The sequence below is a fragment of the Crotalus tigris genome, unplaced genomic scaffold (assembly GCF_016545835.1).
Source record: "Crotalus tigris isolate CLP2741 ecotype Arizona unplaced genomic scaffold, ASM1654583v1 scf7180000021118.133368, whole genome shotgun sequence".
Lineage (NCBI taxonomy): Eukaryota > Metazoa > Chordata > Lepidosauria > Squamata > Viperidae > Crotalus > Crotalus tigris.
Window position 1 is genome coordinate 26,183 of NW_024098357.1, and position 25,285 is coordinate 51,467.

At 46.2% G+C, this 25,285-nt stretch overlaps 1 protein-coding gene across 1 annotated transcript in view; it reads right to left on the minus strand.

The window, feature by feature from the left end:
- Positions 1-11,329: 11,329 nt before the first annotated feature.
- LOC120320031 (H-2 class II histocompatibility antigen, E-S beta chain-like) overlaps positions 11,330-25,285 on the minus strand; it is a 41,297-nt gene continuing 27,341 nt past the window's right edge. The window contains exon 6 of the mRNA XM_039369454.1: positions 11,330-12,281. Coding sequence (XP_039225388.1) covers positions 12,268-12,281 — 14 coding nt within the window. The 3' untranslated portion in view covers positions 11,330-12,267. The remainder of the gene's footprint in view (positions 12,282-25,285) is intronic.

Genomic DNA, 25,285 nt, shown 5'->3' on the forward strand with positions numbered 1-25,285 from the left:
TCTGGTCAGAAGTTTCTTTCTTCATCACAGTTTTATTCTATTTCAATAAATCCAATGAAATGAAAATTGAATAAATCTTTTCCAATAAAGTTTACTCTAAAATTTAATATTTTAGATATTGATTTTAAAATATCAAGAATTTATGATGAATGGAGGAATGCATGTTAATTACACTACAAGGATGAAAACACCAGTTGTCACTTAATGGTTAAATCTTTTCTCAATTTCATCCCTCCAGTGTTTCTCAACCTTGACAATTTTAAGGCATGTGGACTTCAACTCCCAGAATTCCACAGCCAGCATTGCTGGCTGTGGAATTCTGGGAGTTGAAGTCCACATGCCTTAAAATTGTCAAGGTTGAGAAGCACTGCTCCAGACTTTGTTAAGTAGAAAGCTACTTTATTGTAATCTGATAAATCAGAAAAAAAAGGGAGGAACTGAATGAGGCATCTTCCTGAAATTGTATCTCCTGCAACCATTTTGAAGTGGTCAGAGATTTCATATTTGCCTACGTGAAGCCCAGAGACGACTTGGCTGATGTTCATGTCTACCTCCATCTTACATGGATGGGGAGTCCTAACATATTTTCTTTGGCATTTCTTCTTTTTCTGTTTAGTCTCTGCCTCAGTCTAAATGTGCGGAAAAATGCCATCCTGGATTTGTCAAGCAGGCTCGAGAAGGAGAGCCAGTTTGCTGCTACGACTGCATTCCTTGTCCAGAGGGGACCATCTCCACTCAGGAAGGTGGGTGACACCACAGGGAAACTTTGATCAATATGCATGTTAAAGACACATGTAAGTTTGATTGTTTAGTTTTTAATTTTCATGGAGTCCAATTTCTTCCCTAAATGGGATTTATAAGAAAAAATTCTTGAAGGATGAGAGAGAAAGAAGGATGTTGTGGATTGAATGGGAAATCTCTCTTTCATTACCCAGTTTGGATGTTTCCATCCATATTTATCTTTCTTAGAAATATTTGTAACTTGAGGAATTATTTTAGATCAATGGGTTTTGTTTACCTAAACCAACTTTACATTACAGGCTGATAGATGCATCAATCAATCATTCATTTAATCAGTTAATCTTTAGTAAGATAATTTTTCCTTATAAGCTGAAATATCTAATTGGGAGGAATAATAGAGGGATAGATGTTGGGTTAAAGGAACAACAAAAACCAAACATAGGATTCAGCATAAAATCATCAAGTAGATATTTCCTTTCCACATTTTCTTATCTTTCCAATATTCTTTCTTGTTAAATACTGTACTGTGATATATATATAAAAAAAATTTGTAAGGACCCACCCCACTTTGCATCTTAAGAAGACAGAACTCTTGGAATAGTTCTTCCAACAGGAATCCTTTATTAAGAGAAAATGGTTGCAGGCATGCTAGACAGGACTTGGGGTCCAAGCTCTCCCATTCAAGGTTTTAAGGGGTTCCCCAGTAGTCCCACCCAATCAACCCCCCTTCCAGTGATAGTTTCAAGTATCACAATTCCACCTCCTTTCTTCTTTCTTCCGTCTGGATGGAGACTTCAGATATTACATGAAAGGCAATTACCCTTCTTTGATATGTTAACGCTTAGAGGTTACAATAAACACACATTCAGCTCTTTGAAGTGTAAAGAAGGAAGTGAGGGCCATAAAGCCCCTTTGCTCTCCCCCTTCTCTCCCTCTTATGGCAGAATCCAGAGAAGGCAGAATTGGGAGTTTCTATATTTGATAATTTAAAGATGAAATATAATTGGATTCTGACATCCGGCCCCTCTTAACAATAAGAGAGATCCACCTGAAAGAAAACGCAAGTAAAAATTTTAGTTAGGCTTGTTAGGATACTCTGTGTGAAACTTCTTCAATAGCTTCGGGGCTCTGACATGACGTTTATGGACCCACTCATTTTGTGAGGGAGGGAGGTGTTTCCAGGCAACTAGGTACTGAGTTGCTCCATGATATCTCCTAGAGTCAAGGACTTCCTTTATTTCGAAGTGTTGTTCACCCTCCACCATGATTGGAGGTGGGGGGGGGGGGATTTTTGGCCGTAGAGGTGACTGATGCTCTCTTTTCAGCAAGCTGCAATGAAAAATTGGGTGTATTTGCCTGAGATTTTTGGGTAACTCTAATTCTACTGTTACTGGATTTATGATTCTTTTAATTGGAAAAGGTCCTATGTATTTTGGTCCAAGTTTTTTACAGGGCTGTAGGGACTTTAGGTATTTTGTAGATAAGTACACCATCTCTCCTATAATGAATGGTGTAGGCTCAACCCTTTTTTTATCGGCTTGTGTTTTGTAAGCCTGCCTAGCTTCATCTAGTGCTTTTCTGACTATTGGCCAGGTGTTTTGTAATTTTTCCATCCATTCTTTCAGCGAGGGGATCGTTGGTTCGTTTGGGGTTAATTCTGGCATGGGGTTGAAACTTTGACCGGTGGCTATTTGAAAAGGAGTGTAACCTGTGCTGGAGTGGACTGCATTATTGTAGGCAACTTCTGCAAAGGGGAGTAAGTCCGCCCACTCGGTCTGCTGGAAACTAAGAAAACATCTTAAATATTGCTTAAGTACTGAGTTCATTTTTTCAGCCCCCCCATTTCCTTGAGGGTGGTGGCTAGATGTCAGTCCCTGAGTGGTTCCTAAGAGGGATAAAAATTCCTTCCAAAATGCAGACGTAAATTGCACCCCCCTGTCAGAGATGATGCGTTGGGGTGCCCCATGCAATCTGTAAATGTGTTGGATGAAAAGTTTTGCTAAGGCTTTTGCAGTGGGAATCTTTTGGCAAGGGATAAAGTGCACCTGTTTGGAAAACAAGTCCGTGACCGTCCAGACCACAGTATTCCCATTGCTTTCTGGCAATTCCACTATAAAATCCATGGCTATTTCTCTCCAGGGGGCTGAGGGACTTGCCACTGTTTGCAATAGTCCTGGCACTTTCCCTTGCAACCTCTTTGCCGTGGCACATTTTGGACAACTGGCTATATAACTTTCAATGTCCTTTTTCATGGATGGCCACCAAAATTGCCGTTTAATTAAATGTAAAGTTTTTACAAATCCAAAATGCCCTGCTGATTTTGTGTCATGGCAAAGGTGCATGAAAGTTACTCTTTGAGTTGTTGGTATATATAACTTTTCCCCTATCCAAGGCAACCCGTCTTTCATTGTGCACACATTTTTGTTTTTCTGGAACCAATCATCTGTTTCCAAACTTTTTCTGAATTCAATTCCAGTTTGGCTGTCCAGTTGTGGTTTTAATTTGGCTTGGGTTCTTGTGGTTACTGGTGCTGCCAGTTGTGACTCTGCCATTATTGGTCTAGAGTCTGTGGTTCGTGCGCTGTTATATTGGGGCATGCGAGATAGTGCATCTGCCAGGAAGTTCTTTCTTCCTGGTAAATGTTTGAGCTTAAATTGGAATTGGTGAAAATGCTGGGACCAGCGGGCTTGTTTGGGATTGAGTTTCCTGGAAGTTTTCAGGGCTTCCAAATTTTTGTGATCAGTCCACACCTGGAAGGGGATTTTGTTGCCTTCCAGGAACTGTCGCCATGTGAGTAATGCCCAACGTATCCCATAAGCCTCCTTCTCCCATACAGGCCAGCGCTGTTCTGTTTCCGTGAGTTTCTTGGATGTATATGCACAGGGTTGCAATACTGCATCATCATTTTCTTGTAATAGCACAGCCCCCACTGCCACATCACTTGCATCTGCCTGTATTATGAAGGGTTTGTCCATGTCTGGGTGCCTTAGTACTGGTTCGGCAGAAAAAAGTCTCTTTAGTCTCTCAAACGCTGCTTGGCACTCCATTGTCCATGTTAGTGGCTGGCTAGGTTTTACTGAGGATGTTCCCTTCGTTTTTAGTAAGTTAGTGAGGGGCAAGGCTATCTGTGCAAATGAGGGGATGAATTGGCGGTAAAAATTTGCAAAGCCCAGGAAACTTTGTAGTTGCTTTCTTGTGCGGGGTGGTGCCCATTCTAATACTGCTCTGACCTTCTCTGGGTCCATTTCAATGCCCTGTGGGGATATGCGATAGCCTAGGTAGTCTATCCTTTCCTGGTGGAATTCGCATTTTGAGAGTTTGGCATATAGGTGGCGGCTCGCAGCTTCTTTAAAACCGCTCTGACAAGTTTGACGTGTTCTTCTTTTGTTTCGGTAAAGATAAGAATGTCGTCCAAGTAAACAAGGACCCCCTTAAACAGGTGCTCCCTTAGAACGTCATTGATTAGTTGCATAAAGACTGCAGGGCCCCCTTGTAATCCAAATGGCAAGACTTTGAATTGATAGCACCCCATGGGGCAGTTAAATGCAGTCTTCCATTCGTCCCCTTCCTTGATTCTCACTCGATAGTAAGCTTCCCTTAAGTCTAGTTTAGAAAAAATTTTCCCTTTCGATAGGTGTGACAGCATGTCTTTCATGAGGGGCAGCGGGTATAGGTTGCTTTCACTGATTGTATTCAGGGCCCTATAATCCACGCATAAACGTAAAGAGCCATCCTTCTTCTCTCTAAAAAGGACCGGGGCAGCCACTTTAGGCTTGGCTGGCTCAATGAAACCTCTCTCCAGGTTTTTTTTTATAAATCTTTCCATTTCCTCCTTCTCCTTTGGGCTCATGGAGTATAATCTGGGTTTCGGGAGTTTTGCCCCAGGCTTGAATTCAATGGTACAGTCTGTGGGTCGGTGGGGGGGAAGCTCATTCGCCCTCTCCTCACTGAAGACTTCAGCAAGGTCCCTATATTCCTCTGGTATTTCTGTTAATCTTTTTTCCTCTCCTATGGATGCTTTTTCTATTCTTGATTCTGGTAGCCTCTCTTGGGGTTTTAAGTCCATAGGGTCCCCCTTCGGGAATTTGATTTCTGTCGTCCTCCAATTTACCCAGGGGTTCCATTTTTTCAACCATTCCATCCCTAGAATCATTGGGCATTCCATACCTGGGGTCACCACAAACGTTAAGTCCTCTTCATGGTTGCCCAGGGAGAGGTGTATTGGCAGAGTGGCTAGGGTAGCTGGCACCCCCCCTGCTATGGATCCATCTAGCTGGCCAAATGAGATTGGTTGTTCCAGTCTCCTGGATGGGATGCCCAGATTCCCCACTAGTGTTGGGCTAATGAGGCAGCGGGTGCAGCCAGAGTCTATTAAGGCTTTCACCTTCACAGCTTCGGGCATGGGGGGGATTAATATAGTCACTGTTTTGAAGATGGGTGTGATGCGTCCACTTACCAGGGGTTCGCCTTCCGAGCTGTCATCTGAGGCATCCACCGTCCCTGTGGTGTAGGCTGGAGTTCTTTCCCCTTGGTGAGCAGAGGTGGGGGTTTCTGCAATTTCCATCATTTTCATGGCTGTTTCTTTTGGCTTAGCTGAATACCCTCTGGGTTTGTTGATTGGGGATCTGTCTGGGTTGTGCTGGGGGGCCTTTGAGCGGCATTCTACAGCTCGATGCCCTTCTCTTCCGCACTTGAAACACCCCATCTGCTTCTTGGCTGTATCCGATGATTTCACCGGTTGGTGTGTCAGCTCAGGCGGGGGGCGGCTCCATTGTTTTCCTCGGCGATGCCTCTTCAATATGTCGATCTCTGCTTCCTCTGCCAAGACGTACCATTCCTCAAGTCGATGTGGGTCTCCTCGGGGCAGGCAAGCATCATATAGATCATAGTTTAGTCCGTCTTTGAAACGGCCAAGGAGGATGTCTTCTGGCCAATTCAGTTTGCTGGCAATGGCTCGGAATTCTTGTGTATACTCAGCCACTGGGCGTTTGCCCTGCCTCATCGTTGTTATTCTTTCACGGGCTTTGCGATCAGCCAGGGGGTCTTCAAATCGTCTTCTCAACGAGGACATGAAACGGTTGAAGTTACTGAGTTCTGGGGCATTGGAGTCATGCAGGTTCACCACCCAATCTGCAGCTGGTCCATCCAGGGCAGATTGCACGATCCGGATGCGGGCTTTGTCGCTGGGGATGTCCTGCCCATATTCCTCCATGTAGCTGAGGACTTGGGTTAGGAAAAACCCCAAGCGTGTTGGCTCCCCTTTGAATTTCACCTCCAACGGTGGACGTCTTGGAATGGATCGGTGCCTCCATTGTGGGTGGTAGTGTCTTCCGTCCAGATTTCCATCTGTGGTCCGGTAGGGGGTGGGAGCTCCTGGATCAGTAAATGTCCCTGGGGTTGCAGGTTCCACGTCCCCCTCGGTGTCTCTCCCTTTGTGGCTCCAGGAACTGGGGCGGGCGTAGGGCTCAGGAATCTCCTCTCCTAGGGAGCTGAGAGTTCTCTTCATCAGGTCAATAGCTCTCTCTAGGATCCAGTCTGAGTACGGCATACAGCTTCCTCCCTCTTCACTTGCGTGCAGGGATTTCTCCATCTCCTGCTTCCATTCTGGTTGCTTGGTCCCCCGTCTCAGGGTCACTTTTCTTGATTCCTTTCCCCACTCGCTTTTCTTTCCAACGCCCATCGACCAGCGAGGCTTGTGGTCCTGTGTCTCCACCACTTCTTCTTCTGAGAAATCTGGCCTCTCGGATCCCAACATCTGGCAAGGTTCCAACTGGGTCAGCGGCTCTCTTTCCAGGGAGTTTTCTCCCTCTCTTGCTTCGTTGTCTGACATGGTAAATTTTTGCAAAATCCCCCGGCAAGGGTCTACCTTCCAGGTGGATTAATTTTGCAAGTCCTGTCTAATGTAAGGACCCACCCCACTTTGCATCTTAAGAAGACAGAACTCTTGGAATAGTTCTTCCAACAGGAATCCTTTATTAAGAGAAAATGGTTGCAGGCATGCTAGACAGGACTTGGGGTCCAAGCTCTCCCATTCAAGGTTTTAAGGGGTTCCCCAGTAGTCCCACCCAATCAACCCCCCTTCCAGTGATAGTTTCAAGTATCACAATTCCACCTCCTTTCTTCTTTCTTCCGTCTGGATGGAGACTTCAGATACTACATGAAAGGCAATTACCCTTCTTTGATATGTTAACGCTTAGAGGTTACAATAAACACACATTCAGCTCTTTGAAGTGTAAAGAAGGAAGTGAGGGCCATAAAGCCCCTTTGCTCTCCCCCTTCTCTCCCTCTTATGGCAGAATCCAGAGAAGGCAGAATTGGGAGTTTCTATATTTGATAATTTAAAGATGAAATATAATTGGATTCTGACAAAATTCTAACATTCAGTGTTGGGATTAAAATGAGCAGAAAGAAGGGGGAAACAGAGGACTAATAAAAGACCAATTACTAAATATCCTTTGATACCAAAGTTGAATTCATTCTCTTTAAAATTGTTGCCAAATCGAGAGAATAAAGAAACGTATTGCTTCGTCTTCTCATTTTTACAGTGTAAAAAATACAGTTCCTGTTGTTGAATTTATTTATGAATTAATCTTCTTTAAGATGTTTTTTTCAAATTTGTTTATCAAGTTTATATGGCTATTTCACACAAAGTGACTCTTGGTTGGAATACAATCAAACCAATAATAAAAACTAAAACATTGAAGTATAAATGCTAAGAAAACAAGAGAGGAGTATATCAAGATGCTACCTACCATGCAACCAACACACGGGGCCCTGTTACCAGGGGATCCCAAGGAACATTGAAAGAATGACATTTTCAGAAATTTCTACAAGGCCTAATAGTTAGGAGACACTCTCAATTTCAGGATAGTCAATGGATTTTTTTTGTTTGTTTGTCTTTTTTGGGGGAAGGGGCTGTACAGCCTGTCCTGAAATAGTCAGTGTTGCAACCCTTTTCAAGTGGTTCTCCATGGATCCAACCATGTTAGAAAACCTTTATCCTCTGTCCAGTATTTTTGGAGCAGTGTATTGAGAGCATGGTTGGAGGGTCAATCATCAGTAACTGAGTTTAAAGATTTTGGGGATAAACATACTTCCATCATCTGAAATTCTTTTTGAAAAAAAAATGAAATAAAACATTAAATAAGAAAACAAAAAACTCAAAGGGCAGACTAGATTAGGTCTTTTTCTGCCATCAGTTTTCTGTTTCTATCTTTTTATCCCATACTCATAGGGTTGCTCTTGAAAACCACCTGGAATTTATAAAATGGTCCAGAATGCAAAGGCATGCACAGTGTTGAGTTTCCATGTGTTCTTCCATAAGACACCCCTACTGTGCAGGCTCCACAGAATCCCAGTTTCTTTCCAGGTGCAATTAAATTCACCTTTCAAACCCTCCATGAGACAGAACCAGGGTATCTGCAGTGTTTCCTCTGCTTGAGGATATCCGCTTGTGCCACCAGAGCAGATATAATTAGCATTCAAATGATGTGTTCCCTAAAAGATTCCCACTTTATGGATCATCACAAGCCTGCCTTTTCTGCTGCAGTTCCTGCCCTATTGGACTTACTCCCCCTTAAAATTGAATAGGCCCCCATCCTCTTAAATCAATGGAGACTTGCTACTTCTTCCAATCATTTGGGATAAGGTAAGGTCAGTGCAGAATAAGAATCTGGTGGATTACCTCAAAGAAGCGAGGTTGCAGCACCAGATAGATTTTCTTTTAAATTTATGTTGTTGTTATTGTTTTTTTTATAGTTGTATATATTGGGGTTTTTTTTTGCTGTTATAGTGTAAGTATATTCCATTTACTGAGACTTTTCTATCTCTCTGTATCACATCTTATCCAAAGTTTCTCTTGAAATTTGAAAGACTATAAAAGAAATATTACTTTCTTTTCTCAGATAACAAAAAATGCACCAAGTGCCCAGATGATCAATATCCAACTGAGAACCGAATCCAGTGTATTTCCAAAAGAATCACCTTCCTGACCTATGAAGAACATCTCAGCATCATCCTCATCTCCTTTGCTCTACTCTTGTTCCTAAACACAGGCTTTGTTTTAATCATATTCATTAAATATCTTGGAACTCCTATTGTCAAAGCCAACAATCGGGACCTCTCCTACATCCTCCTGGTCTCCCTTCTGCTTTGCTTCTTATCCTCCTTGTTCTTCATTGGCCAACCAAGGAAAGCCACCTGCCTTCTCCGACAAACAGTGTTCAGCATTGTCTTCTCAGTAGCCGTGTCTTCTGTGTTGGCCAAAACTATCACAGTAGTGCTGGCATTCCTAGCCTCAAAACCAGGCAATAAAGTGAAAAGATGGTTGGGGAAGAGCTTGGCCAACTCCATCATCATTTCTTGTTCTGCTGTCCAAATTCTCATCTGTGCCATATGGTTGGGAGTTTCTCCCCCATTTCCTGACTCTGATCTGTACTCCCAGCCTGGAGAGATTATCCTTCAATGCAATGAAGGCTCTGTCACCATGTTTTATGTTGTCCTTGGCTACCTGGGCTTCCTTGCTGCCATTTGCTTCACTGTGGCTTTCCTGGCCAGGAACCTTCCTGGAGCTTTCAATGAAGCCAAGCTGATCACCTTCAGCATGCTGGTCTTCTGCAGTGTCTGGATTTCCTTCCTCCCCACCTATCTGAGCACTAAAGGAAAATACATGGTGGCCGTGCAGGTCTTCTCCATCTTGGCCTCCGGTGCTGGACTATTGAGCTGCATCTTCTTCCCCAAGTGCTACATTATCATCCTGAGACCAGATCTAAACACTAAGGAACATCTAATGGCAAAATCAGGGGAATGATTGTGAATTTTTTTCTTAGGCTGGTAACTTCTAATTATCCATTATTATTGGTTATTATTGGTTATAATAATCACAACTGCTATATCTTCTTCTCTGTCTTCAGGAATATTTGAAATCTTAAATAGTGTTCCACTTTCTCCATTTCTAAAACTGGCACAGCACCTTCTAGGTTTTGATTTGCTTGTTCTAATTTTTCATTTTCTTATATTAGTACTTCCATTTTTACGTCAATATCATCTGATTTATTTTCCATCTTCTGAAATCTTTGTTCTTTTTTAACAATCATTTGCTGATGGGCTTCAAATTGTGTCTTTATAGCCAACATTTGTTCGTTTAATTTATCAAAATTACTTTTTGTCTCTTCATGATTTCTCTGTATTGATTCTTGAATTAATTTTAATGTGGTTTGCATCTCAGTTTGAGCAGTGCTTATTTTCTCATGCTGCAACATTGTTTCAATAGATCCCTGGCTTGTTGGGTTAAATGTTTTGACAGAAGGTGCAGAGGAAGTTTATATCATAAGTCTAGTGAGATTTGATGTACTCATTTTTCAAGCCAACTATCTTAGGCTAAAATCCAAACATTGAAAAGAGCCAACTACTTTAGGCTAGATACAAATTCTCTAGGAGAAAAAAAGAGAGCGAAAAAAGAAAAAAAGCCAACTGTTTTAGGCTAAAACCCAACCATAAAATCGAGCTAACTACTTTAGGCTAAATCCAAATCCTCCAGTCAAATCACAAATATAAAATGCCTGCTGTATCCAACTAATTCCTGTTTTAGTTATATCTATAGTCAACAGATATAATTCTAGAGTGTCTTTCCTCATGCACAGTCATATAAAGGCACTTTGTTTACACCAGGTGTTGTTTCAAGGTAAAACACTTTTCAAATTCTTTTATCATTTGGTATTACTGTAGTATCTCCTTTTACCACTAGATGTTCTCATACACTGTATTGTCTATATCCGGTTTTAAAAGACTGTTAAAAAGTTTTCTTTTAAAGTTCTTTGGAAGTTATTTACCCTGGAAATTAAATCTAAAAAGATTTTCCACGATATTCCATTTTTAAGTATTCTTTTATATTCCTTAAATTCCTTCCCCCTCTTGTAATTGCTCGCCACTTTTATCTCTCTTCTCCCCTAGACTTTCTGGGGTCTTTACTTTGTAGATTTTTCCTTATCAGGGGATCAGTATTTCTGAGTCCTTAAGGAAAAGGAATAAAAAAAACAGGCTCACCCAGTTTCAGCACGCTGTTGACAGTCAGCTGTTTGGTGGAGCACCGTGACTCCTCGCTTTTTTCTTCCAGCTGACAATGACTTGGGCTGCCTGTGCTTACCAGGCAGCCTTTCTTCCGTCCTTCAGAAAGCTTTCTTCAGTCCGTCTGAACTGACCGTCTGGTCCAGACTCCCGAAGCTTCCCTCCTTCTTTGTTGCCCTCCAGGGCAACTTTCCAACTAAGGAGGGAGGAAGGGAGGTGGGTAGGTGCTGGGTGTGAATGGGGAGGGAGCCTCCCTGGCTTGTGAGGGGCTCAAACTGGCTCCAATCCTGGAGAGACCACCAGCTCCAGCAGCTTCCCAGCCATGGAAGAGGCTCTCCAGGGGAAGCAAGAATAGGTGGTCTCCAAGGGGTCCCCCCATCTGGCAGGGCTTAAGGAGATTGAGGAGGGGGGCCCTGCCCCTTCTCCTCCCTGGGATCTGCCCACCCTCCTCTCAAACTTGTTCTGGCTTCGGGCCTGTTTGGAACGTGGCTCAAGATCCCAAAACAAACAAACTCACTTGGAATTCCAGCAACATAGTTTTATTTCAAAAGAAGCATTTGCTTCAGTTTGGTGAGCTGAAACAGATGGAGGAGTCCAGCCACACCCTCAAGAGCTGTTTCACACATTTTTATATCCTACCCCCGAGGCAGACTCCCCCCTCCCCTATCACACTCAACGCCCCTTCCCTAATCATCCGATAAACTATCCGGACCTCCTAAAACGACTGTCCCCCTCCCCACATTCCAGGAAGCTCCTTTGTGCACATTCTATCCATCACCATCTAATATTCTGTAAACAAAGCTCAATTCTTATAATGATCTCTACAGTTGTTTCTGGTTATGCCTTTGCTGCCTTAAGCTCTAAACTTTATCCTCAGTTTTTGTGTTTCCTCTTCTTGCGGTTTCAGTTAACTAGCAACCTCTGCTTTTCTTATTTGCCTGAATTTATGACTTTCAGTTGGCTTTTTCTGTCCACCTTTAGAATCATTTGAGATTTCTGATTACTAATCTACTCCTTTCAGGCCTAAACTAGGCGGGATGGTCAGTCTGGGGATGGGGAGGGGAGAAGGGGGGACTCTCCTGAGGGGCAGGAAAGAGGAGGAGGAAGAGGAAGAAAGGAAAAATTCCTGCATTTTCCTACAATCTAAATTTTATTCTTTTACTGCAAAGGGAAGGGAAGGGATTCGGAGGAAGAGTGATGGAGATGAAGCTGCTGTGGGTTCAAAGCATAGTTGGATGTCTGGAGTGACAGACATCCCTTCCTCCCTACCAAGAAAGGGAGGCCCTGAAAGGAAAGCCAGAGGGGTCTCAGCAGCAGAAGCTCCAGGCTGCCATTCTCCTCCTCTCCCCAATCTAAAATCTTGAGCCTCCATTTTTCAGACATTGCAAGAAAGACAGAAATTCATCAGCTACTGGGAAAAAAAACTTCCTTTCCCATCAGGAATCAGGAAGGACGGCAGGATTAATTCATGAGTGCTGTAGAAAAAGAGATGAGGAAGAAGATTAGAATATAAACCTTCAGGGTAAATAACATATTATTATTACAGCCTCCCCAGGAAGACCCACACTGCAGGGGGGTGGTTGATAGGCAGGGACAGGATGAGGGAGAATCCCCCCCCTTTCAGAGAGGAAAAGGATGCAAAGGACCAGCGATTCACCTTCAGGGGCTGATGGAATTTTCTCTAATTGGCTTAATTAGGGAGTTAATCAAGATGAGGCCTCCCCCCCCAGACGTTTCATATTAACAAAGATGATGGGGCCAGGATGGGGGAGGGGTGGAAGCAAAGCTAGGTGTCACTTCGCCAGAAATTGTGTGAAATGTCACAAGGAGACTTCCCTTCTCTTTTGCAATTTCCCAAAACCTGGAAACCTCCTGGGCCAGATTTTAGTGTTTATGTGTGTGTGTGTTTGTTTTTCATTGCACTGTTTTCAGGTCTCTGTAATGAAAAGCTGCCCAAAATTTCAAAAATTTGTGTTATCCACATCTAGGATGTTTTGTTCGGGCACATTTTTCTTTTAAAGGAACAATTAACGAAATTAATTGTTAAATTAAATCACCAAAAAAATCGTTTTGAGTAGCCAATTTAGGGGAGCAATTCAGACCCCCCCCATATCCTTCTCCCTCAGTTCCCTCCTCCCCTCCAGGTCCCGGTTTAGCAATGGGGGAATATGGGGTGGGGGGTTCTGGGTCTCCTCCCCAAATTGATAGTCTCCCCTAAGAAGGAATCCATCTCAACCCCTCCCCTCCCCTTAAAAAAATGGAGATTCAGAAGAAAAACTGAGGTTGCAAAAACACTTTTGCCAAAAAAACCCCTCTTTCAGCTCTGAAAATGCCTCAGTTTCCCTCTTTCGCTTTCGCTTTCTGTCTTCTTCCTCTTTCAGTGCAAGAAACTTTGGGGCTCAGGCGCTAATTTGGGGTTCGCAAGGTCCCCCTCCCACCCAGCCACGGGGGGCGGAGAGGGGGTCCAGCTGCCTCTTATCCCATCTCGGCTGCCTTCTCACGACCCTCGCCCACCTCGGCCATAATTAGAGAACGGGGGCTCCCTCTTCGTCCTGCGGGGGAAAATGCGGCGAGGGAGGGAGACCACGCGGAGATCGAGGCACCTGCAGTTTCACGCCTCTCTTGCCTTCGACCTCTTTCCCTACTTTAGGGGTCCCAGCCCCTTTCTCCCCCCCCCCTCAGGAGCCCTGACAGCACCTCCCAGCCCCTCTCCGAGCCCCCTCCTTACCGGACGTCTCCTTCCCTCCTTCACTTCCGGGGATCCGGGCCAGCGCCCCCACCAGCAACAGAAGAGGGACCCCAACGGAGCCCATGGACGCCGCCCCACCAGCACCCCCCGAGAGCGGGGAGAGAGACGCGGAGGCTCCCAGCCCCAGAGGCGGAATTGGGGGGTCTGGCTTGGGGGGAGGAAGCGCTTTCCTCCAACTTCGGAATTGGGAGGGCCCAGAAAAGCGGAAGGACCAATGGGAATTCTCCCTTCTGCATCGTCATCGGTCTCCGGGCAGAGCCTCCCTTGAGTTCATCCACAGGAGGAGATAGTACGAATCCGAGAGAGAAGCGGAGAAAGTTGGAGGGGGGGGGGGAATCCCTTCACTCTGGGTGGGGGGGCTGCATTTTAGGGGGCCGTTTGATGCCAGCTCCGGAGAGGAGAGGAAGCGGCACTCGGACTTCCCCTGGGACAGGAAATGGGCTGCGGGGAGGAGGAGGAGGTCAGGAGGGGGTCGGGAGGGGGGAGGAAAATAAGGGAGGGGGGGAGCTTAGTGAGGGACCCGCCCATCTTCCCCAGGGTGGAAAAAGGCAGGCAGAAGTTCAGCTGGTCTAGCACTTGGTCTAAGTGTCTGCAGGGAACGTTGGATCCCGGTGGGGCCACTTTGGCCCCCAAATTGGTAGGAAATGTGGGGAGAGGGAAGAGACCCCCTCTGGGCTGGAAGGGAAAATAATATCTATGCTTCTCTGTCCCTCTCCCTTTCGGGGGCATAAGGGGCGGGGGTCACAATCAGGATACCCACACCCATGCTCCTGGGCTGTCCCCGCCCTTCAAGCCCCTCCTTCCCTTTTCCTCTTCCCCCCCTCCTTGCCCCCATCTTTACCCCCCACAAGCTGCCTTTGGGTGATTTTCGAGGCCTCTTTCCTGTCCCCTCCCAAAAGACCCCCCTGCAGCCCCCAAGACCCTCTCAAAGGGAGGGGCTCCAGCCCCCTTCACTAAAGGGACAGTTTTGGGGAGCCCATTTAGGGGAGCAATTCAGACCCCCCCAATATCCTTCTCCCTCAGTTCCCCCCTCCCCTTCAGGTCCCGATTCAGCAATGGAGAAATACGGGGTGGGGGTTCTGGGTCTCCTCCCCAAATTCAGAGTCTCCCCCGAGAAGGAACTCAAACTCATCTCTTCCCTCACCTTAAAATAAATGGAGATTCAGAAGAAAAACTGAAGTTGCAAAAACACTTTTTGCCAAAAAAAATACCCCTCTTTTTCTTATACTCTTTGCTGGCCTTTGTGGATTCAGCTCTGAAAATGCCTCCGTTTCTCCCTTTCACTTTCGCTTTCCGTCTCCTTCCTGTTTCGGTGCAAGAAATTTCGGGCTCAGGCGCTAATTCTGGGTCCGCAAGGTCCCCCTCCCACCCAGCCACGGGGGGGGGGGCGAGAGAGGGGGTCTATCTGCCTCTTATCCCACCTGGGCTGCCTTCCCGCGACCCCCGCCCACCTCGGCCACAACCAGGGAAGGGGGGTCCTCCTCTTCGTCCTGCGGGGGGAAATGCGGTGAGGGAGGGAGGGGGACCACGCGGAGATCGAGGCTCCTGCCCTTGACCCCTTTCCCCACTTCTGGGTTCCCAGCCCCTTTCTCCCCCTTCCCCGGGCGCACAGACGGCCCCTCCTGTCGTCCCCCCGCCCAGCCCCCTCCTTACCGGGCGTCTCCTTCCCCCCTTCGCTTCCGGGGATCCGGGCCAGCGCCCCCACCAGCAACAAAAGAGGGACCCCAACGGAGCCCATGGATGCCGCCCGACCAGCGCCCCCCGAGAGCGGGGAGAGAGACGCGGAGGCTCCCAGCCCCAGAGGCAGAATCGGGGGGTCTGGCTTGGGGGGAGGAAGCGCTTTCCTCGTATTTCGTAATCTGGAGGGCCCAGAAAAGGGGAAGGACCAATGGGAATTCTCCCTTCTGCATCGTCATCGGTCTCCGGGCAGAGCCTCCCTTGAGTTCATCCACAAGAGGAGATAGTGCGAAGCCGAGAGAGAAGCGGAGAAAGTTGGAGGGGGGGGGGATCCCTTCAGTCTGGGTGGGGGGGCTGCATTTTAGCGGGGCGTTTGATGCCAGCTCCGGAGAGGATATGAAGCGGCACTCGCACGTCCCCTGGTACAGGAAATGGGCTGCGGGGAGGAGGAGGAGGGTCAGGAGGGACTCCAGAGGCCATGGTTCCCAGCCTCTCCTCGAGGAGGGACACAGGCTTGTAAGAGGAGGGGAGGAAATCTGCCGGAAGAGGCTACCAGAAGGCGCCCCCTGGAGGAGGGATGGGGAACTGTCGGTCCTAGCGGGATTCCCTCTTAATGGGGGGTCGGGAGGGGGGAGGAAAATGAGGGAGGGGAGGAGCTTAGTGAGGGACCGCCTCCATCTTCCCCAGGGTGGAAAAAGACAGGCAGAAGTTCAGCTGGTCCAGCACTCGGCCTAACTGTCTGCAGGGAACGTTGGATCCCGGTGGGGCCTCTTTGCCCCCCAAATTGGCAGGAAATATGGGGGGAGAGAAGAGACCCCCTCTGGGCTGGAAGGGAAATAATACCCATGCTTCTCTCTCCCTCTCCCTTACGGGGGCATAAGGGGCGGAGGTCACAATCAGGATACCCACACCCATGCTGCTGGGCTCTCCCCACCCTTCAAACCCCGCCTTCCCTTTTCATCTTCCCCCCCTCGCCCCCATCTTCAACCCCACAAACTGCCTTTGGGTGATTTTCGAGGCCTCTTTCTACTCCCCTGCCCAAATAGACCCCCTGCAGCCCCCCCCAGACCACCTCAAAAGGAGGGGCTCCAGCCCTCTCACCAAAAAATCATTTTGTGTAGCCAATTTAGAGGAGCAATTCAGCCCCCCAATATCCTTCTCCCTCAGTTCCCCCCTCCCCTCCAGGTCCCGATTCAGCAATTGGGAATATGGGATGGGGGTTCCGGTTCTCCTCCCCAATTCAGAGTCTCCCCCAAGAAGGAATCCAGCTCAACTCTGTTGTGGAATTGAAAAACTTGAATCAGCTCTTTCAGGAAAGGGAAGTTTATTGCGCGCAGGTTCAGAGAGCCATCCTGGCTGAAGAAATCTGAACAAAAGCCTGGTCATTGATGACCATTTTTATAACCCTTCAAGCAGAGTTATTTCCTGAGCAGGTCACATTCCTCACATGATTACATTCTATAGTCCTTATTCTAACATGGGAAAACTACTAGACAGATCTATAATCGATAGCTCCTCGTTTACATTGGAATGTTTTTAGCAATCAGCAATATATCAAGTGTTAAGCAATTTAGATACACCATGTGACAAGCAGTTAGTAATATATCATGTGCAGAGCTGGGAACAGGATGTCTGGCCATCCTAAATTTAAGAGTTGTCTTGTAAGCAAAACAAACCTCCCTTTCATACACATTCTTTGGTGGGCCATCTGCTTTTTACCCATATTCTTTGTCGGACCATCAGTATTTTTCCAGGTACCACTTTATTCCCCCCTGATGAGACTTATCTCATCTATGCAGATAAGTTTCATTCCATAACACTTGGGTCTGATGTATGTATGTTGTTATACTCTTGTCTCTGGAATTCCCACATGTGAAGAACCACCCTTTAGGTAACCATATGTTTGCATACCCAAAAGACACTGTTTGGAAAGATGTGCAATTTAGCTTTTCTTGGCTCACTTTCAGGCAATGAGGTGAAGGTGTATTCTGCTCACACCCTGTGATATGTGCACATTGTAGGTCTTCTGGAATGGCTACGTTAGGAGTATGTAAAGCTAAAGCATCAGTGGGTAGAAACTTGGAAATGTGACCCCAGCTGTACATTGTTTCATAGCCTATGTTTTTTAAACTCATGGTGACTGAACTCCTTGGCTGCTGTGACAGGAACACATACTGGTATTAAACATGTGGACAGCAAATTTTCCATGTCATATGCTTCAGAAAGGCAAAAATCAGTTGTGTTGGCTAGTTTAGCCAATTGGACCCACAAATTATATTGCATCCTTGACTCCAATGGATGGGGCATATCCTTATTCTGCTGAGACCTTTTACTTCGCTTTCTCTCTGGGCGCTTCCTCGGGGGTCTTTGGATAGTAACTCCTAATTCCCCCGGGATTACATGTACGATTCAAGTCCCCTTCCATCCCGTCTTCAACTGCGAGACTAGGGTGACCCGCTCCCATCCCCAGAATAAAGGAGGCCCACACTCCAGAGTAACAGGAGGAGGAGGCTTCTTTAACTATTCTGTCAAATGCTTGGGGAAATTGACAAGGATGAGGCCAGCTACCATTCCAGCATTCTGGGGAAAATCCAATAGGGGGTAACCTTTACAAGTGCCCGTGCCTATAGCATAAGATTGGATAAGGCGTGGAGCTTCTTCTGGCTTGCTCCATTGGCCTAAATTAGAAAGACAAACATTATTACATGCAACAATAGTACTATATAAAAGCAGAAGGAAGCCTTTCATCCTTTCTTCTCCCGTGCGTAGAAAGCCAGCTTCCGGGTGTGGCTTAGCAGGGGGTTGAATTTCAGCCAGACAGCCGTAGATATATGTGCAGGATACACTTGTGCTAATACAATATCTGGTTTACAAACAATAAAATATTCCTTAAACATACTAAACACGTTTAAGAGTGAGTTTGGTGGGAACCTTGGGGTCCCTGTTCACTGTCCACAGAGGTTCTGCAGCTGCTTTAACTCTGGTCCAGTGAATCCAAGATTTAGATTCTGCAATCTTTATTGCTAAAGGGGAGGCCATTATTACTTCATAAGGTCCTTTCCATCTCCCCTCCAGTTGTTCGTGTTTCCAATGTTTTACCCACACCTTATCCCCTGGTTTAAAGGGATGACATCTTGTTATTAGTTTAGGAGGTGTTTGTTCAACAACATAATTCCTAAGTTTTTCCACTTGCTTATTCAGTTCCTGCACCATTTTCAGAGCCCATACTCCCCCCTGATGGCCCAAATCAGGCCATCCAGCCAAACTTCTTCTCAGCAGCATAGGAGGACGCCCAAACATCAGCTCATATGGGGATAGGTTGTATTGTCTACGTGGAGCACATCTCACAGCGTAGAGAGCTAAGGGCAATGCATCAGGCCATTTCAGGTGACTTTCAGCACAGATCTTAGTCATTTTCTCTTTCAGTGTGCGATTCATTCGTTCAGAATTCGAACCGGACTGAGGATGAAAAGCACAATGAAACCGCCATTGGGATCCCACAGCAGTAGCCACTGCTTGATTAACTTGATGAACAAACTCAGGACCATTATCAGAGGAAATAAAAGACGGGCAACCAAAACGAGGTATTAGTTCTTTTAACAATAGTCTTGCCACTTCCCTGGCTTGTTTAGTCTTTGTAGGGAAAGCCTCTGGCCAGCCAGTGTATTTATCCACAAATACCAATAAAGCTTTGTATAGTCCACATCTTGGCATGTCTGTAAAGTCAACCATGACAGAGTCCATAGGAAAGTAAGAGACAGGTATGGTTCCAGGTGGTAGTAGGGGCCCTTGTCGAGGATTGACCTTAGCACAGATGCCACATTGTGAAACCACTCGAGCAGCTATCCCAGCCGACCCATGTACATAGTAATCCCTCCCAATAGCAGCATCCAATCCAGTTTTCCCCATGTGTGTTGTTTCATGTGCTGCCTGAAGTAAAGCCCATGCTGAAGATTGAGGGACAAAAATACGTCCATCAGGCAAAAGATACCACCCATCCCTAATAGTAGCTTTGAGATCATTCACTGCTTTCACACACTCCTGCTGAGAGTATGTTGGTTTACTGATAGGAGGCAAGTCCCCTATGTCTATTGCCACACATATTGACAGATCAGGAATGGGCCCTGTTTTCATTGCCACCTTCTTAGCTTCCAAGTCAGCTCTTCTATTCCCCTGAGCCACCCGATCCACCCCTTGCTGATGTCCTTTGCAATGCCTCACAGAAACTTTTGCTGGTTTCTGCACAGCATCGAGAAGTCGCTTGATCAAATGTCCATGCAACACATGTTTGCCCGCAGAATCCCTGAATCCCCTTTCCTTGTACACAGCCCCATGAGCATGCAGAGTCAAAAAAGCATATTTACTATCTGTCCAGACATTTAAAGTTTCCCCTTCAGCTCTTTCCAATGCCCTAATTAATGCCCATAATTCTGCTACTTGAGTAATGCAGCTTGCTCCTAGCGGACTACTTTCCACCACTTCCTCATCATTCACAATCGCATATCCAGAAACCCTCCTCCCATCCTTCATGTAACTCAAGCCGTCTGTATACCAATTCAGGGCAGCAAGCAGTTGTGTTCTGAATCCACTTCTGTGGGCAATAGGGTGGCAGGGTTTAGCCAGTTAGACACCACTAATTTCACTTGAGGATTTTCAATCATCATCGCCTAATACTTAAAAAGCCTTTGACTGCTGATCCACAAATGCCCTTTATTATCCAAGATAGAATGAACTGCATGAGGGGTGTGGACACTTATGGGACATGAGAAGGTCAATTTATTACAGTCCTGTAAAAGGACTGCTATAGCAGCAAGAACCTTCAGGCAATGTGGCCAGCCTTGGGCAACCCCATCTAATTGCTTAGATAAGTAAGCCATCGGGCGTTGCCACTGTCCTAATTGTTGAGTTAACACCCCCAAGGCAACATTCTTGCTGGTATCAACATACAAATTGAAAGGCTTTTCTAAGTTAGGCAAGGCAAAAGCTGGAGCTGATGTGAGGGCTCGTTTCACTTCCCTAAAGGCATTCTTTTGTTCTCCCTCCCATTCAAAAGCAAACAACGGCTGGCTAGCCTTGTGAATAGGAATCGTGAAAAAAGCATCTTTCAAATCCACAACTGAAAACCACTTTGCTATGAACAAGTGTATACCTCCTTTAGGCTTCCTGATTAAAATTGTCCACACTTGATAAGAAATGCTAACCACCAAGATGTCCCCAAATGTCAATTTTAGATAAAAATGCCACTGGCTGCCTTCCCCCCCCCCCACGCACACACTTCTGGGTCAAAACCTCCTCCAACCTTTGTCCTTGTTTATAAATAAATTACCTAGCAAAGAACCAACAAAGGAGAGCTCACCAAACCCTGTTTACATTTATTAACACAAGCTCTTTTTCTAACAGTTTTGCATACAAATCTTTACTCAAAACAGCATAGCTATTTATACTCCCCAAATTTTTCTCAACTTCGTTTTAACTTCACACAAAAAAATAAACAAGTTTAATAAGATATTCTGAGTTACTGAAAGTTTTTTTTTTAAACTCTAGTATTGCTTTTAATATAAAGTTAGTCAAATTCCAATTTAATCAAATTCCATTCAGATGGAAACAGATTTCCATTAAATTTCCATTAAATAGGGAGAACATTTACAAATCTAAGCAAACTCTTTTGGTTGATATTAAACAATTTAAACTCAAAAATTTCCAAAAAAAGTTGTCCAACAATTACTGACTCCTCTTTTGAATAGAAAAAAATCATTGCAAAAGTGGGCATTAAATTTTCACAGCCACCCAACCTTTCTCAAACCTGAATTCTATGCAGAGAAAAAGTTAAAAAGATCAACCCCCCCCCCTTTCTCCTCTCTCTCTATCTCTCTCCCTCTCAAAGCAACACAGCCAGAAAAAAGCAGGGGGGGAAAGGGGGTTGTGTCTGCAGATAGAGTTTGAAAAGGCATTAACACACTAACATTTGCAAAAGGGAGAGAGCAGAATAGGCAAGAAAATGGTATAGGATTTCCTGCCTGAGCAGGTAACTTTGGGCTGTTCTTAAGAGGGAGAGAAAAAATAAATAAATAAACAAACACATCTTTCTTCACTTGGTTTGTTGGCCAGTCAAACAGAGTGAGGTTATTTTTTATTTTTTTTTTGGTATCTTCTTTTCTCTTGAGGTTAGTAACAGTCATATTTACTTCACACACAAAGACTCTGCTTTCAAATCCACAACTGATCTTCCTGCTCCAGTATCCACCAAAAACATTGTCTGTTTGCCCCCTATATTTAAAGTAACCAATGGCTCAGGGGGGGCTTCCTCCAAGCCAGGTCCCCGTCAATCCGACCAGTTAGTTCCTGCCAATCCAATTCCTTCAATCTCCCTGTCTCTATTCCAATCTCTCCCATTCTTCAGACCATCTCTTACATTCCCTGGACCATCTCTCACATTCCTTGGAGCCCCTCTCTGCCCTCTACCCATGAAGGGGGAGTGCATGGGGGGCCCACTGCCAACACCTCCACATCCTCTGCCTTCTCTTCCTCTCCAACCTCTACCTCGCATCTGCCTTCTTGGACATTCTCTTTGCCAATGACCTTCCTCCTTGCAATTAGCACACTGGTTGGGTCCCAGCATGATCCCTCCTTGCAATGCCACCGCCAACAACTCAATTTTCTTATGCATTCTAGCATCTCTTTCCTGTTTTTCCACCTTATCCCTATTAACAAACACTTTCCTAGCCACCTCCAACAATTCTGTAGTGTTCTTTCCTAATGCTCCCTCCAACCTCTGCAACTTCTTTCTTATATCTTCATAACTCTGTGCTATGAACCTCTCATTCAACATTCGCACATTGTCTGCACTCCTTGGATCAACCTGTGTATAAAGCTCATAAGCCTCAATCAACCTCTGCAAGAAACTTTCCGGACTTTCATCTGCCTCCTGCATCACAAAAGACGGCTTTAACACATTCACTGAAGGCTTTCCAGCCTTGCAAAGAGCCTCCACCACTAAATTCTGATATTCCTTCAGCAATCTCATCTGTGCTGGATCCTGTGCGTTCCATTCAGGGTCCTTTTCTGGTGCCCTGGTTTCCATCTCTGGCTGTATATCCCATACAGCAGGCAACCTATCCTTCAAACACTGCCTAACAGCAGCCTTCCACTTCTCCCTTTCCTCGGGAGTCAACAAAATATTCAACAATTGCTGTACATCCTGCCACATCCTCTTTACTTACTTCTCCCCTCACATTTACAGAGAGACCTTCCCAATCCCCTTCCTCCTTGGGGGCTGACAGCCTCCCCCTTTCTGTTTTCATCTCACAGCTGGCTGCCTTTCTTCGGACACAGCAGGGGCAATCAGCCCTTCCTCCGGCAGAGCGGCTGCTGCCGCAGCCGGCACTGGGGGGGAGGGGGAGAAAGGTGGAACGTAGGGAGGAGGTCTGAGAATCAACTCCTCTACCTCCATCCTTATCTCCTTCTTAGCATCTGACACCTTAGTTTCTGAAATCTTCACATCTTTCACTCTTTTAGTTTGTACCTGAAGCTTTTTTTTCCCTTTGGGTCTAGCCACACACAAACGAACCATTTCAGCCTGACATTGCAATAACTCATCAGCTCGTCCTGCTACTGCATCCCCCCACTGATCTATATACTGAAATTGGTTAGGATAGTTTTCTTAAAAGTCCCCTCTGGGGGCCACCCCACATGCATACTACGCCCCCCCCATCCTAACACACTGCCAATGACCTACAGCGCCGGCGGTCACTAGTAGGGAATGCACTGGCTTAACCACCCACACAACCTAACACGGACTTCATTAGGATCGCCATCCCGAGTCCAGGGGAGTGATCAGGCCCCCTCTTCTATCTTCAAATGAGATAGGTACCATTACTTTAAACACATACTCACCTGCCTTGTAGTTACACCCATCCTGGCCAGGAGTTGGTTCAGACTTCCTTTCCTTTCCCAAAGGGTTCTTGGACTGGCCTTCAGTACTGTCGGCTCTGCTGAGAAGCCACAGCTGTTTCCTGGAGAAAACACACCCCCATGGCGCCTGGAGAATTGTTCAGAGATGGCTTACCAGCAGGTCCGAAGGGTCCAGCCGTCCTCAGCGAAATATCGCCTCACTCAAGCTTTTCCCGGCCAATGCACCAGAAAATGTTGTAGAATTGAAAAACTTGAATCAGCTCTTTCAGGAAAGGGAAGTTTATTGCGCGCAGGTTCAGAGAGCCATCCTGGCTGAAGAAATCTGAACAAAAGCCTGGTCATTGATGACCATTTTTATAACCCTTCAAGCAGAGTTATTTCCTGAGCAGGTCACATTCCTCACATGGTTACATTCTATAGGTCCTAGAATACATGAAAACTACTAGACAGATCTATAATCGATAGCTCCTCGTTTACATTGGAATGTTTTTAGCAATCAGCAATATATCAAGTGTTAAGCAATTTAGATACACCATGTGACAAGCAGTTAGTAATATATCATGTGCAGAGCTGGGAACAGGATGTCTGGCCATCCTAAATTTAAGAGTTGTCTTGTAAGCAAAACAAACCTCCCTTTCATACACATTCTTTGGTGGGCCATCTGCTTTTTACCCATATTCTTTGTCGGACCATCAGTATTTTTCCAGGTACCACTTTAACTCTACCCTCCCCTTAAAAAAAATGGAGATTCAGAAGAAAAACTGAGGTTGCAAAAACACTTTTGGTGGCTTCTTTGGATTCAGCTCTGAAAATGCCTCAGTTTCCCTCTTTCACTTTCACTTTCCGTCTCCTTCCTCGTTCAGTGCAAGAAACTTTGGGGGTCAGGCGCTAATTCGGGGTGCGCAAGGTCCCCCTCCCACCCAGCCACGGGGGGGGGGAACGAGAGAGGAGCCAGCTGCCTCTTATCCCACCTGGGCTGCCTTCCCGCGACCCCCGCCCCACCTCGGCCACAACAAGGGAAGAGGGGAGGGGGCTCCCTCTCCGTCCTTCGGATGGGAAAATGAGGCAAGGCAGGGGCGGAGACCACAACTCTCCCCGGTGTGGTTCCTTTTTACAAATGGAGCACAAGAGCTCCTCTCCCCCCTCCCCCCATCTGAACCAGCTCACTGGACTGGAGAAAGAGGGACTGGGTCCCTCCACAAGGAACCATTTTGACCTAGCCTCTTTGAGAAGAAAAGGCTGCTTGCCAGTCTCTCCATTAGGGAACTCCTTTGCTGTCAGTGAGGCTCAGCGAAGAAGCCCGTCTGTGGGGGGTTTGTCCTGCATCCTCTCGGAGAGCGAAATGCTGCTTGCCAGAGAGAGCTTTGGGATCCCAGTTGCCATTCTCAAGCCCAGAGAGCAGGTTCCCTTCCCTGCCCTGCATGCTCTAGCAGTGCCCTTGCGAACCTTCTGCCTGGAAAGCCGTCGGAGGCTATATTTCTGAAAAGGGGAAAGGCTTTTCTTCAGCCAGTCTCTTAGAGACTCCGCTTAGGCCAGTGGTGTCAAACCGCTGGCCCAGAGGCCGGATGCGTCATGGCGAAAGCGTGTCCATCCCATTGCCAGCAATGGCACACGTCACGTGACATTGCGAGCGTGACACCCCTGGCTTAGTGCCAAACCAATCTAGCAGGCGGTTCTTTTACTCTCAAAGGGCTTAGCTGAAAAAGGTTTATTCCCCCAAGGGGTCCCGATGGACCTTTGACAGTTAAACCCCAGGAACCGGAGGGAATTCTGCGCCGGTTGCTTGAGACCTTCCCTCCTGGCTCCCCTGTTGCCTTCTTGAGGAAGCTGGCAGGCAGGATGAGAAGTGGCAATCACCTGATCCCGGAGGGCCTGGCCTCTTGTTGCTTGTGTGAACAGGTTGCCAAGAACCCAGATTGCAATCCGCTGGCTTTGGGAGTGCTGCAACCCCCAGTGTTTCTGCGGGTTCAGGTCTTTGTGTGGGTTTAAGTCCCTTTGTTCAGTGCCATTGTGGTTTCCTGTGGTTGTTGAACAAATAGTCATAAGTCAAGGACTATCTGTGGTGTTTATTTAACTTGTATACAACTTCAGGCATGCAGATGATCTCACACTGAATTGAAATTGAATTGAATTGACCTCACT